This window comes from Rattus rattus, chromosome 9, assembly GCF_011064425.1.
Source record: "Rattus rattus isolate New Zealand chromosome 9, Rrattus_CSIRO_v1, whole genome shotgun sequence".
Taxonomy (NCBI): domain Eukaryota; kingdom Metazoa; phylum Chordata; class Mammalia; order Rodentia; family Muridae; genus Rattus; species Rattus rattus.
In genome coordinates this window covers 87,262,114-87,274,722 of record NC_046162.1, presented here as the reverse complement: position 1 = coordinate 87,274,722, position 12,609 = coordinate 87,262,114, and the positions used below count along the sequence as shown (strand labels likewise).

Sequence of the window (12,609 nt, the reverse complement as noted above, 5' to 3'; positions counted from 1 at the left end):
AAATGGGAGAAACAACCTCCTTTGTGGAATGTTCTGGAGATTTAACTTGAGGATTTAGGCAAGGCTCTTACCACATTGGTATGTTACCTACTGATAAAAAATATGTTGGTGAGGACTATTTTCGAGTAAATAAAAGAGGAAATGCGCCCTCAAGCCCGGCAAATGCTGGGATCTCACAGAGGAGAGGGATCTGCAGCCTTAGAGGAGTGGAGGTCATGCTTTGGCAGGGGACCAGCTTTGCTTGGCGCTAGCCTGGCCTGCTGCTGTTCCCTGCCGCAGTGAAGGGTGAGAGTGACCACCCTCTACTCCGTCCTTCAGGGGTGGAAGAGCAAGAATCTGGATGCCAGCACCCAGAGCAGGACACACGCTGGGCATCTGCCAGTCGCTGACTGACTACATCGGTAAGGGTCAGAAGGACAGAGCGTGGGGAGGAGGGGATGAGCCCTGCCGAGGGCAGGGTGCGAGGCTGTGAGGGAAGGGAGTTGCAACGAAGGCAGAGGCTCCGGGGCCTTTCTCGTCCCCGCCCCCCACTGGTCCAGGCTCGAGTTTCATTCTCCCAGGGGAGAGTCGCGGGGGCCAGGGGGCGTAGCGGGAGGAATGAAGGTTGAGATTAGGGATTGGGGAGCCGGTCCCGCGGCGCCTCAGTGAATCCGTCGGGCTCGGGGACCCAGCGGAACCCCCCGCGCCCGCCTCCCCCCCCTCCGCCGGCGCGAGTGGGGCGGCGCGCTCCGCAGGGCGAGCAGCTGAGCGACCCTCGGTGCTGCGGCCCCCGCGCCCCAGCCCGCCGCGCCCGGGCCGCGGGCGGCGCCCTCCTCTCCCCCGGGCGGGGGAGCCCAAGGCAGCGCCGGAGCCTGGGGGGAGCGCGGGCCGCGCCGGCCAGGGCAGGGGGCAGGCAGCCGGGACGGCCCCGGGTAAGCGGGAGGAGGAGGAGCGGGGCCACCGCGGGGTGAGGGGCAGCCTGGGAGGGGGTGGCGGGCAAGCGGCCGTGGGAGTGGAGCTGGGGTCGGCAGCCAGCGGGGCTCCTGCAGCCCCCACGCCTGCCACCGATCGGGTCATTGGGAGCCCGGAATCCGCCGGCGCCCCCACCCCCATTCGGACGTGGTAGGGACACACCATCCGAGGATGTACGACCCGGCCTTTAGGATCCTCAAAACCCCCACCTCCCCAGTGTGAGGTAGAAACCCAAGGTGTCCAGGCCAGGAAGGGACTAGAAAGAGACTGTGGCCCGAGTGTGTGACCCCTGTCTCTTGCCGGGAGCTGTCTGCAGACTCACTGCAGAATGCAGGCCCTGGGGAAGCTCAGGGGGCCTGGGCCCTGCTTCCTGGGACAGACCTTTCACCCCCACATAACCAGGCATGTGGGCTTAGTAAACCGCTTAGACCCAGGGCATGTGCCTGGGAAGAACCGAAGGGACATCTGTCCCCTCTGAGTTGGGGACAGGGCCACACTTAGGCCCCGTAGTTCCAGAGGCTGGCCAGTGCACAGGAGGTTTGTACTTGTACCCACTTCTTGACTCCCAGACTGTACCTGGTTTTGTTTCTTCTACTACTCAGAAAGAGTTGGTTTGGGGGCTTGAGAACCTGCAGGTAGGGTACATCCCGAAACCTCGCCACACCCAGAGTGAGTCTGTGTTCTTCTTTCTTGCTCTTTGCCCTCTCGAACTGCCCAGAACTCCCCCATTCCCACCTGCTTGTGCTGTTATGTAATTAACCCAGCTGAGTCTCTTTGCCAAGCTGGCAACATCCAGGGATGCCCCAGAGGCCTAAGGACCTGAAGGGATATCCTCGTGGGAGGGTTAGTTTTGTCTCAGTAGGGAGCAGGCTCAGAGGAGCACCTGTTGGGGAAGGGACTTGCCTGAGGCACAAATGAGGTTAGAGTCCCAGGCTTAGCTAAGGCGGCTTCCTCTCCTAAGTCTCTGGGTCTTGATTTGTTGGTGATAGATTTTGTTCTTCAATAAATCGAAAGGCATTATATACGTGCATATGGGTGCCCAGGTACACACACTACAAGTTCATGAACCCATGCATCTGTAGGTAGTGACCCATTCCTAGATTACCCAGGAGGTTCAACTGAGTGTCTGGGAGAACCTTAGATGACCAGTAGCCACTGTACATTGTAAGACCCACTCTGTGCCAGACAGTGGGCTTTCTGGACAACCTCACAATACCCATGAAGTTTCTTGGCCAAGGTCATGCTTTAGGTAAATGACAGAACTGGGAATCAAACCTTAGTGGTTCTTGCTCTAAGCCCCGTCTGTCCTTTATTTATCATTGTGCACACATGTATAATCATAGATTGTGAACCAGGACAGCCTGAGGGACATTCAGCTATGAACCATGCATATATGAAAAGAACATGCTTCTACCACACACACACACACACACACACACACACACACACACACACACACACACACACAGAGAGAGAGAGAGAGAGAGAGAGAGAGAGAGAGAACACGACATGACGAAAACCATCAGAGCCCAGTAAACTCACTCTGCACCCACTTAACTAAGGGGAGGAGGTCATCATTCAACACAAGTTTTCGCCTTCCAGCTAAGAGATTTACTGAGCTTGTCTTGGGGGCTACTGGCTCTGTTCTACACATGTGCAGAGCATGACTCCAAAGCAGATGTTTTACCCACAGACCTACAGCTACAAATCATCAAAGCTGGGGTTTGTGTTCGAGCTCTAAAAGTCACAGGAACTGAGCAAGCAAAACAGTAACGAGTCCATCTCCAGAGTCCTGCCCCTTCCTGGGCAGCAGCAGCTGTGTGGCACCAGGCCCTCTGAGCTCCGAGGGAAGTCAAAGACTCAGACCGGGCTTTTAGCTTGCCACTGTTTAGAACCACTAAGCTTAAACGTGGTAAGCACCACAACCCATAGAAAGTAGCTGAGGTTCCTAGCTGTGTAGTTTGGAGCACACCGAGCTTCTCTGAAGTGCAAATAGAAATACTTCTCCCTTAGGGGAACTGTATTGACCAAGGATAACTGTGTAGGCAGGCCAGCAGCCAGTGCTCTAATGTAAGACTCTCTAGAGTCAATGCAGTCATCTAGTTCAGTGGGACTTTGGGAAATGCCGAGGGCATTTTAGGTCATCTTGGTAACTGGAGGCTGCTGTGGGCACTGATCTCCTGAGAGTCTTGAAATTAAGATGTCCAGAATGTGAGAGCAGTTCTGCACAAAGAGGAGTTTCCTCCCCTGAGGATGCCAAGAGGACCTCCGCTAAAATGCGTTTGTTCTTTGAGACGAGCTGGAGAGGAGCTGATGTTTGTCCCAGGCTTGGGGCTGGGACTGGAATTTAAATCCAAGTCTAGCGCTCTCTCTAGGCTGTGCAGTGAAGTACACTTTGGTCGAGGGGAATCCGACCCAGTGAAGAATCAAGGGTTGCAAAAAGAGTGGATAAGAAAGGTGAAGAACTTGGGGACGGATCGAGATAGGGGGTCTAGAAAAGGAAAGCTTTCCCAAGTGGCAATGGTAGCTTAAGCAAAGACGCAGTGGTGGGAAGGTTCAGCACAGGTCCAGGGATAAGCCAGAGCACTGAACCTTCCCCCCACCCCACTTCTTGTCCCCCCAGTCTAGGTGGTGGCCACAGAGGGCCAGAGGCAAGCAGAGGGAGCAATGGTTGGTCCTGACGGTGGCTGAGCCCCCAGCCCCTGGAATATGCAGCCCGGAGGAGCCCCAGGCAAGGACGCGGTGGCGGAGTGGGGCGGGAGGCATGGTCTCCACCTACCGGGTGGCCGTGCTGGGGGCGCGAGGTGTGGGCAAGAGTGCCATCGTGCGCCAGTTCTTATACAACGAGTTCAGCGAGGTCTGTGTGCCCACCACCGCCCGCCGCCTCTACCTGCCTGCTGTGGTCATGAATGGCCATGTGCACGACCTGCAGATCCTGGACTTCCCACCCATCAGCGCCTTCCCTGTCAACACACTGCAGGTAAGCTCCCTTGAGCAACCGGCACTGGAGAAGGGGAGACTACACTCTACTTTCCCAGCTCTGGCCGCACTGTCAGGAGCTCTACACTACACCTTGGGCCTCCTTCCTTAAAGCCATCCCAAGAAGGTGCTCATTTGTGTGCTAGTGAATCCAGAAGATGTCTGATGAGTGTTTAATGTGCACCAGGCCTTGCACTGGGCACCAGGATCGAATGGTCAGCAAAATCAGATATGGAGATTTGCTTTCAAGGAGCTCATAGTCTGGTGAGAAAAGACTAACATCAACAGGCAGTTATACAATGTAGTGAATGTTGCCTTTGAAGCAGAGGAGGGAGCTGAAGTAGCGCTGATTGGAAGTGTCTAACCCACTCGGGAGGATGGGGTCATGGAAGGTGATGTCTCAGCAAAGTAGGGGCAGGAGAAGAGGAGCAGTTAGCAACACTAACAGCCTGTTCATACTCAGCTCTGCCTGCCTCATGATCTCATTGTCTTCTGTAGAAGGGACCGCAGGACAGACTGAGACCTGAGAAGGAATGTTCTCAGCAGCTCTGGAGACCCCATACAGATCTCTTACCCAAGGGTCTATTCTCCCAGGTACCCTATTCCCCAGCCTCGGGACTGCTTCTAGTCCCCTTGTGGTTAAATCTAAACGTCCCCATTATCTGTATCCCCCCAGCTTTTAGAACTGGAGCCTCTGCATACCTCCCCCCCTCTCTCTCTGCCTTTGGCTTGAGAGAAAGTTGACTTCAGGGGAAGCTGAGCTCCCAGATGTTGTTTGCTCACTTCAGAGTCCTCTGGCCTCACTGTGCAAAGAACCTGGCTAGTTGTAACAGAAAATTCAGCGATCTCAGGCTGGGGCCTGCAGGAGCTCAGCAGAATCCGAGCAACCCTCACAGAGGCCCCCATCTGTCCTGTTGTAAGAATGAGAGCCTGACCCAAGCGTATAAGCATGTGTTCCACAGAGGGCCTGAGAGGTCAGGGCGGCGAGGACTAGGCCAGACCCTTCTGCTTCCCACGTGGGAACGTTGCCAAAAACCCCGCTCCAAGCCCAGGTTACTCTCTTGACGGTCTGTTGCTTATTTATCCTTACTAATTCTAGAGTGGGTCAGATGCTGTTGAAATGCTGAACTGTGGCCTAGAGCAGTTTGTCCGGTCTCTGCTCCTTTATCCTCTGTTTACTCTCCCTAGCCAGTGTCTCTGATTGTTCATTGACACTCAAGTAAGAAGATGCGTTCTCATTCTACCTCCCCCTTTTTACATAAAAATAACCCTCCCATCCCCCTACCCTCCCGCAATGTTCTGTGTCTTCTGTGTCTTGCTTTGGTTGTTTTGATGCCTAGGATAGAACCCAGGGTCTCCCCTCACTAAGTCATCATGCCACCACTCGGCCACATGCCCAGGCTCCTACCTTGTTTTTAAGAGACAAAAATCTTGCTCTGTTGCCCAGGCTGGCCTTGAACTTGAAATCCTCTCGCATAGTCTTCAGAGTAGCCAGGATAACAGGCATGCATCTCCAAGCCTGGCCGTTGCTTCTTCAACTTACCGTTTGACTTTTGCTGGTTTTGGTTTTGTGGTGGGGCGGGGTGGTGGTGGTTGCTCTGTTTTGTTTTTGAGACAGGGTCTTTCTCTGTAGCCCTGGATATCCTGGAACTCGCTATGTAGACCAGGCTCAAAGAGATCCATCTGCTTCTGTCTCCCAAGTGCGGGATTAAACGTGTGTGCCACTACGCTTAGAACTATAACTAAAGCTACTATTTCTTGTCCCAATCTGGAGGACATCATGATTCTGGTGGCTACTCAGAACTCCACTGCAAAGAGGTTTCCTCCTTATTGGACAACTGGTTGGTTTCCAATCTTTTTTTTTTTCTTTTTTCGGAGCTGAGGACTGAACCCAGGGCCTTGCAGGCAAGCGCACTACCACTGAGCTAAATCCCCAACCTTGGTTTCCAATCTTATACCAGTCCAGTCAGTGCCAAATGAATAATCAGCCTTTGCATAAGTCAGTTTGCACATAAATTTCTGTATTTACAGGATCATTTACTAGGATGGATGGGATTTGAAAGGGATCTCCAGAGACCCTTCTCTAAAAGTTGAGTGTCTTATAAAACTTCACCATTTTTGGCACCAGAACAGCTGTTCTCAATAAGATAATTTAATGGTCAAGAGTCACCACAGCATGAGGAACTGTACCAAGGGGCTGCAGCATTAGGAAGGTTGAGAACCGCTATCCTAGAATATGAGAGAGGACGTTCTCGGTGTGGTCTGTATTTGCATTCCTGACTGTGAGTGAAGTTGTGCATTTTTCTGTATGTTTAAGGCTTTCTTTTTTTAAAGATATATTTATTATATAGACAGTGTTCTGCATATATATCTGTGTGTCAGAAGAGGGCACCAGACCCCATTACAGATGGTTGTGAGCCACCATGTGGTTGCTGGGGTTTGAACTCAGGACCTCTGGAAGAGCAGTCAGTGCTCTTAACCACTGAGCTATCTCTCCAGCCCTGTTTAAGGCTTTCTTTAGTGTTTCTAGTCTTTTGGGGCTTTTGTTTTTGTTTTTGTTTTGTTTCTGTTTTTTTCTTCTGAGAACTACTAATACCTGTTTTGGGTTCTTATTATTGGGGGCAGGGGTTATTTTTGAGTCAGTGTCTCATTTAGCTCAATCTGACCAAAAACTTTTTCTATAGCCAAGGATGACCCTGAACCCCTGAACCTCCAGCCTCCACTTCCCAAATGTTAGGATCATAGACATGTAGTATCATGCTTGTGTAACTCCTCCTCTTCCTCCTCTTCCTCCTCCTCTTCCTCCTCTTCCTCCTTCTCTCCCTCCTCTTCTCTTTGGCTTTTTGAGACAGTGTCTCTCTACATACATAGCTCCTGATGTCCTGGAGTTCACTCTGTAGACCAAGCTGGCCTCCAAGCCTTCCTGCCTCTGCCTCCCAAGTGCTGGGATTAAAGGTGTGCACCACAACATGTGGTGACTTTTTGCTTCTTAATGGGTCCTTATATTTGGTGCTATGATCTCAAAGATTTCACTCCTGGAGCATGGTTAAAGGATTTTTTGTATAGAAGTCCTAAGAAGGACGTCAAAAACTTTACGATCAAATATAAACCTTAAGAATCTTGATGATCGCTTTCTAGAAATAAAGCAATGCATGCTTCAGTCTAAAACTGTTACCGTCCACAGCGCCTTCTCCTCCAAAGCAGAAAGCGGAAGCTGGAGGGCACGTGCAACCTGCCAAAGGAGATGCCCAAGAGTACATGGCGAGGCCAGGGGACTGAGACCCTGGAGCTGTGCTCAATTTCTATTTCTCCTCCCCTTTGTCAGCGAGGGGCTGAGCCCAGGGCTTTGTGCATGAAGCACATTCCTTACCTCTGGGCTGTATGTTCAGTCTATCCCCTGTACAGTCCAAATATGACCTCTAGGGGAACAAATTAGAATCCTATGTGGAGAGCCGGAGAGATGGCTCAGCAGTTGAGGCTGCTCTTCTAGAGGTCCTGAGTTCAATTCCCAGCAACCACATGGTGGCTCACAACCATCTGTAATGAGATCTGATGCCCTCTTCTGGTGTGTCTGAAGACAGCGACAGTGTACTCATATACATGAAATAAATCTTTAAAAAGAAAAAAGAAGAACCCTTTGTGGAACACGCTGGCAGGAAGGCTGAGCTTTTTCCATTCTTCTCTTCAGTTAAGGAGTGGAGGGACAGCCTAGCCAATCCTGAGCTCTCTTTTAGGAGCCTCCTGAGAGGAGTGAGTGGGAGGCATTCTGGGGTCCCCTTGAGGAGGCAGTGTGTTGGAGGAGGGGGGAACTGTCACCCTCAAAGTCTGGCAGCTGTTCTCTGGCATCCCAGAAGAGCTTACAGCATGGAACCTATGCTCTCTTTTTTTCTAGAGATAGCCATTCCTCTTATGGGGCAAGAGGAGACTTGCGGAGGCATGCAGGCTCCTGCCCTCCCCACCCCTATGCCAAGGTAATGGGTGTCCTGCTGAACACGGTGTTCTCTGGTCTTGGAGGAAGCAGATTTGTCATTTTCTGCATTCTTAAATCTGTCCTCTGTATCCTGCCTCTGCACCAGAAATTAAAACCTCAGCGCAAAGATGCCACATCATCTCTCCAGGGATCCCACTGCAGCATCTCCCGAGCCTTTGAGTTGGAGGCACCACTTCCAACTCCACAGTCCACAGCTGCCACCCAAGTCTGCCCCTTCCACTTCAGCTGAAACTCTTACCTCGACCACACGCAAGCTGTCTGGGTCTGGAGACCTGTCTCTGCGTCCTTCTGGTCTTCCTTTTGTGTGTAGTGGAGGTGCAACCCCAGGCCTCAGGCATGCCAGGGCGTACTTTATGACTGCGCTACACACACCCCTTCCCTCCCCTCCACAGTCTCGTCTCTGGGCCTCATGAGAAGAGGCCCTGCTTTCCTTTGCCTCCCAAGGTCTCTACCCCAAAGCTTCGGGGACCTCCTTTCTGCACGCTGCCTTCCCGAACAGACTTTTGCAATTACATCTGCTGGCAGACTAACTAGCTAATTAATCTCTCAGGGAACCTTCTCGTTAACACATTTAGCCTTTCCATGGGCCTATTCATCTTGCACTTCAGCTCCCCGAGCCCCTCCATGAGAAATTCTCTCAGACGAAAATATTTTAAAATACTCAAAATAGTCAAGCCAGGCGTGGTGATGCAGGCTCGTGACCTCAGCATTTGAAAAGGGGCAGGAGGATCAAGAGTCCCGTGTCTCTCTCCTACCCGACCCCCTTATGCATCCAGTTTCGATCTTTTTTCATGCTTGCATTCAGACAGACCTGAGGGCTGTGTTAAGGATAGGACGAACCTTGTTTGGGCTTGCGTAGGCTGTGGGTTCAGCACCATGGAGAGAGCTTGCCAGTGCAGTTGCAATTGTACAAGCTAAAGACTCACTAAACAAGAAACAGAAGGAGGGAATGTCTAAAGTGAAAATAACAGGGTCCCAACCCTCTTGGATGTTCACTGCAGGTGTGAGAAACCGGAAATAGGATAGTTGTAACCAGACTATAATCCATGGCCTCAGATACAGGAAATAGCGGGCATAGTCCCCTGCTTGCAGGAAAAGTGGTAAATCAGAGCTTCGGCTAAGCCTCGGAAGATATTATTACAGTAGGTACAGCCACTAGGTCAGGGCTGTGCTCTTAGGGGAATTTATAAGTGCACTTTGAACAAAAGACTGGATGGATGGATCAGACAGATCCAACCTCCAGATCCCCACAAGATGGTGTGGTGGGCCAGAAAGTCAGCCAGCTTGTGGCTTGCTCTATCCTGACAGGGAAGGGGAAGTTACAGTTCTGAGTACCTGTGTTCCTAGGGCCTGGCCTTCTGGAGGTGGGGGTGGGTGATAGAAAGGACTGGTTTGGGGTCCGTTTGACAGGGTGGCTGGAGGCTGGGAGGCCTCATGGCTGCTCTGACTGGCCGGGGGTGTTGCAGGAGTGGGCAGATGCCTGCTGCAGGGGACTCCGAAGCGTCCACGCCTACATCCTGGTCTATGACATCTGCTGCTTTGACAGCTTTGAGTACGTCAAGACTATCCGTCAGCAGATCCTGGAGACGAGGTGAGGAGCTGTGACAATCTATTGCTACTTCAGCGGACGCCTTAATGTTAGCCTGTCTCGGGGGGGGGGGCGGTACACAGACGGGGGCGCTGGAGGAAGGGACACAGGTGAAAAGTATTGTTTTCTGATTCCCACGAGTCTCCACCCCCTTTCTTTTCTTTTCTTTTCGTTTCTTTCTTTCTTGACAGGATTTCACTATGTAACCAGGCTAGTTTTGAACTCAAAATGTCCCTGCCTCAGGCCTCCCGAGTGCTGTAATTACAGGTGTGGGTCACATACCCCACTTTTATTGACTCATTTTGGGACCCTGACTTACGACGTTGGCAACACTAACAGTGAAGAGCGGGGGTTGGGAATGCATGGCCACGGATCAGTTTTGACATATAAGTCCCAGTTTTCTTGTCTGTAAAATAGGCAGTATCAACTTTTTGGATGTGTTCTTTAAAGATGTAACCTTCCTCAAGGGGTTGGGGCTGCACCTGGATCAGAGCACACGCTAGCGCGGAGCCCAGTGGTTGCGAGACTGGCAGCGCCCCCAAATTTCTGCCTCAACCCGCAGGGTGATCGGCACCTCGGAGACACCCATCATCATCGTGGGCAACAAGCGCGACCTGCAACGCGGACGCGTGATTCCACGCTGGAACGTGTCGCACTTGGTGCGCAAGACCTGGAAGTGCGGCTACGTGGAGTGCTCGGCCAAGTACAACTGGCACATCCTGCTGCTCTTCAGCGAGCTGCTCAAGAGTGTGGGCTGCGCCCGCTGCAAACACGTGCACGCTGCCCTGCGCTTTCAGGGCGCGCTGCGCCGCAACCGCTGCGCCATCATGTGACGCCGCGCGCGCCCAGCAGCAGCACTGTCCCAGCGAAAGGGAGGGAGGGGCGGGGCCAGCCTCCCGCGGGACACCAGGGCCAGAGCAGGGAACCCCCCCGGAGGAGAACTCTGGACTCCGGGCCTGAAGCACCCCTACAGCCACGCACCTCCCCCACGAGAATCAGAGGGCGAGAGGGAGCCTCCCCGCCACTCCCCGTCCTCCCCTCCCACCTGGGTCTCCTTGGGTCAGCCACCTTCAGTGCTGTAGTGTAGTGCCCGGCCCCAGGAGGGGCCACAACCTGTAGGCCAAGGGGCGAGCGTGTGAAATGGAGGGTGGGGTGAGGAGGTGCTGTCTTGGCCGGGCCCCTGCCCATCTTCCCCACAGTGTGTCTGTCTTTACCCTACTTCCCCCCTTCCAATGTCTGTCCTCTCAAGTGTCTGTCAGTCCTCTTTTGTCCTACCTACCCTCCAGTGTTTCTCCCTGCTCCCCAGCTCCGCTCACAGGGCTCTCATTTCCTCCATCCCCTTGTCGCGGATCCTGGCAGGTTTTTGATGCCAGGCCTTCTCCCCGGCAGCGCCACCGGCACAGGGCAGAGAGATGCAAGTGTCCTGAGGACCGAAGCCAAGGGGTCCGAGGGCTGAGGTCCGACAGCTGTCAGGGAAAGAAGGCTGAGCTCTCCCTCATCCAGGGAGACCTCCCTGCCCAGCAGCCCCCAGAGACGCAACCACCTACCTTCCAGCCTTAACTCAATGGTCCCTGCCGGGTGCCCCTCGCCCCTCTTGACCCTAAAGCCAGATTGCTCCCGGGCTAAAATTCTTTTTGTTTTGTTTGACAGTGTGGAGAGGATACTCCTCAAAGGATCAGTTTCTCTCCATAATGCCTAGGTCCCACTTCCCTGTTACCTCCTGCACTAGGATGGGCTGCTACATTGAGGGATATGGAGTTTGTGGAGGATGGGGGGTGGGGAAGATGGTGCCCGGGAGGGGGTCACGTTATGCTAGCGATGATTCTGTGTCCCAGTCCCACCTCAGTCCAACTGCCTAAGACTCTGCCTCCATCAGGTCTCAGGTTGTCTTGATCAGTCTGTATTGGGGCAGAGCCGAACGAGGGAGTTGTGCCCGGGTGAGATAGGCATGTATCCCTACCCATGCGTGTAGGCCCTCAGGATCTGACCCCTTATCCCAACACCAGATTGGCCCTATGCCCTAACTCCTCACCCACCCCATTTTCCCCGGCTGCCTGGCCGGGTTTCTACCTCTCGTCACCGGAGCTGATCACTGTCAGTTTTGTACCGATTTAGAAATAATACTAATGGAGATTCCAGGAGTGGCCTGAGGGATTGCTCGGGGACTTGGAGGGAGGGAGGAAGAAGTGGTTCCATGTCCCCTGCCCTGGCCAAAGAAAGTTCCTGAGGCTGAACCCTCAGCCTCAGCCCTGGTCCAGTTGGGAGCATGATAAGGACCCTTTGTCAAGAGGGGTCCACAGGACGCCTGTACACAGGGGTACATAGCCTTTGTCAAGGCTGCAGTGCACAGACCAGGAAATCAGGTACCCAGAGAGGTGATGGGGAGGAATCTGGGGGCAGGGGTGGGATGGGGAATTTATGGTGTCCCCGTGTGGGAGGGAATTTATGATTCTCTCTTCTGCTTCCCCACTGAATCGCACTCCCTCTACCGACTGGGGGCACGGCAGTACAACTTCAGCAGCCCTCACTCTGGGGCAGCCCAGCGTTCTGGGTTCTAGTCCTTGCTGTCCTGCACAATTTTGGGCTAGCGATTTGCCCTCTCTGAGCCTCCCTCTGGAACAGAGGCAGTGGCTCCCCTTCCCCACACTTCAGAGTGGCCGGGAGGGTAAGGAGAAGGGGTGCCCACTTTCCTCTCCTGCAGCCCCACCACTGGTTCCTCGGGGCGTGGGGTAAAGATGGCAGCCTCCCATGTGCCCGATCACCCCCCCCAACTCTGGGGCACCCGAGGTGAGGATGGGGGATCCAGACCTCTGGCTTGCCTCCACTGGGGAGTCATTGGAATGTAGCCCCCTCACCCTTTCCTCTTCACCCCAGGTCTTGGATTTCAGGTCCCTCCACCCCCATTCTGAGTCTCTGTCCTTCCCCTCCCCAACCAGGGTTTCCCACACAGGGTCTGGAGTGTGTGTGACACCCACCGAGCTGTTATTGGAAGTCAGATTAAAAATCAGGGAGTGTTTTCCCTCGTTTCTCTACTTCAGTGTCAGCTCTGTTGCTCATGGAGGGAGAAGCGGGTCCCTGCAGTGTGTGTGTGTGTGTGTGT

General features: G+C 53.5%; 1 protein-coding gene across 3 annotated transcripts; it reads left to right on the top strand.

Annotated features, from left to right (window-relative positions):
• Positions 1 to 236: 236 nt before the first annotated feature.
• Rasl10b (RAS like family 10 member B) lies at positions 237 to 12,541 on the top strand. Of its 3 annotated transcripts, none has more exons than XM_032913001.1 (4): positions 237 to 401; positions 3,575 to 3,931; positions 9,388 to 9,512; positions 10,072 to 12,541. In XM_032913001.1, exons 2-4 carry the CDS (start codon positions 3,716 to 3,718, stop codon positions 10,340 to 10,342), a joined length of 612 nt encoding a protein of 203 aa, XP_032768892.1. In that variant the 5' UTR covers positions 237 to 401; positions 3,575 to 3,715; the 3' UTR covers positions 10,343 to 12,541. The 3 variants fall into 3 exon arrangements, with proteins under 3 accessions (XP_032768892.1, XP_032768891.1, XP_032768893.1); XM_032913000.1 differs by lacking the exon at positions 237 to 401 and adding an exon at positions 826 to 911; XM_032913002.1 differs by lacking the exon at positions 237 to 401 and adding an exon at positions 2,441 to 2,863.
• The last annotated feature ends 68 nt before the right edge of the window (positions 12,542 to 12,609 follow it).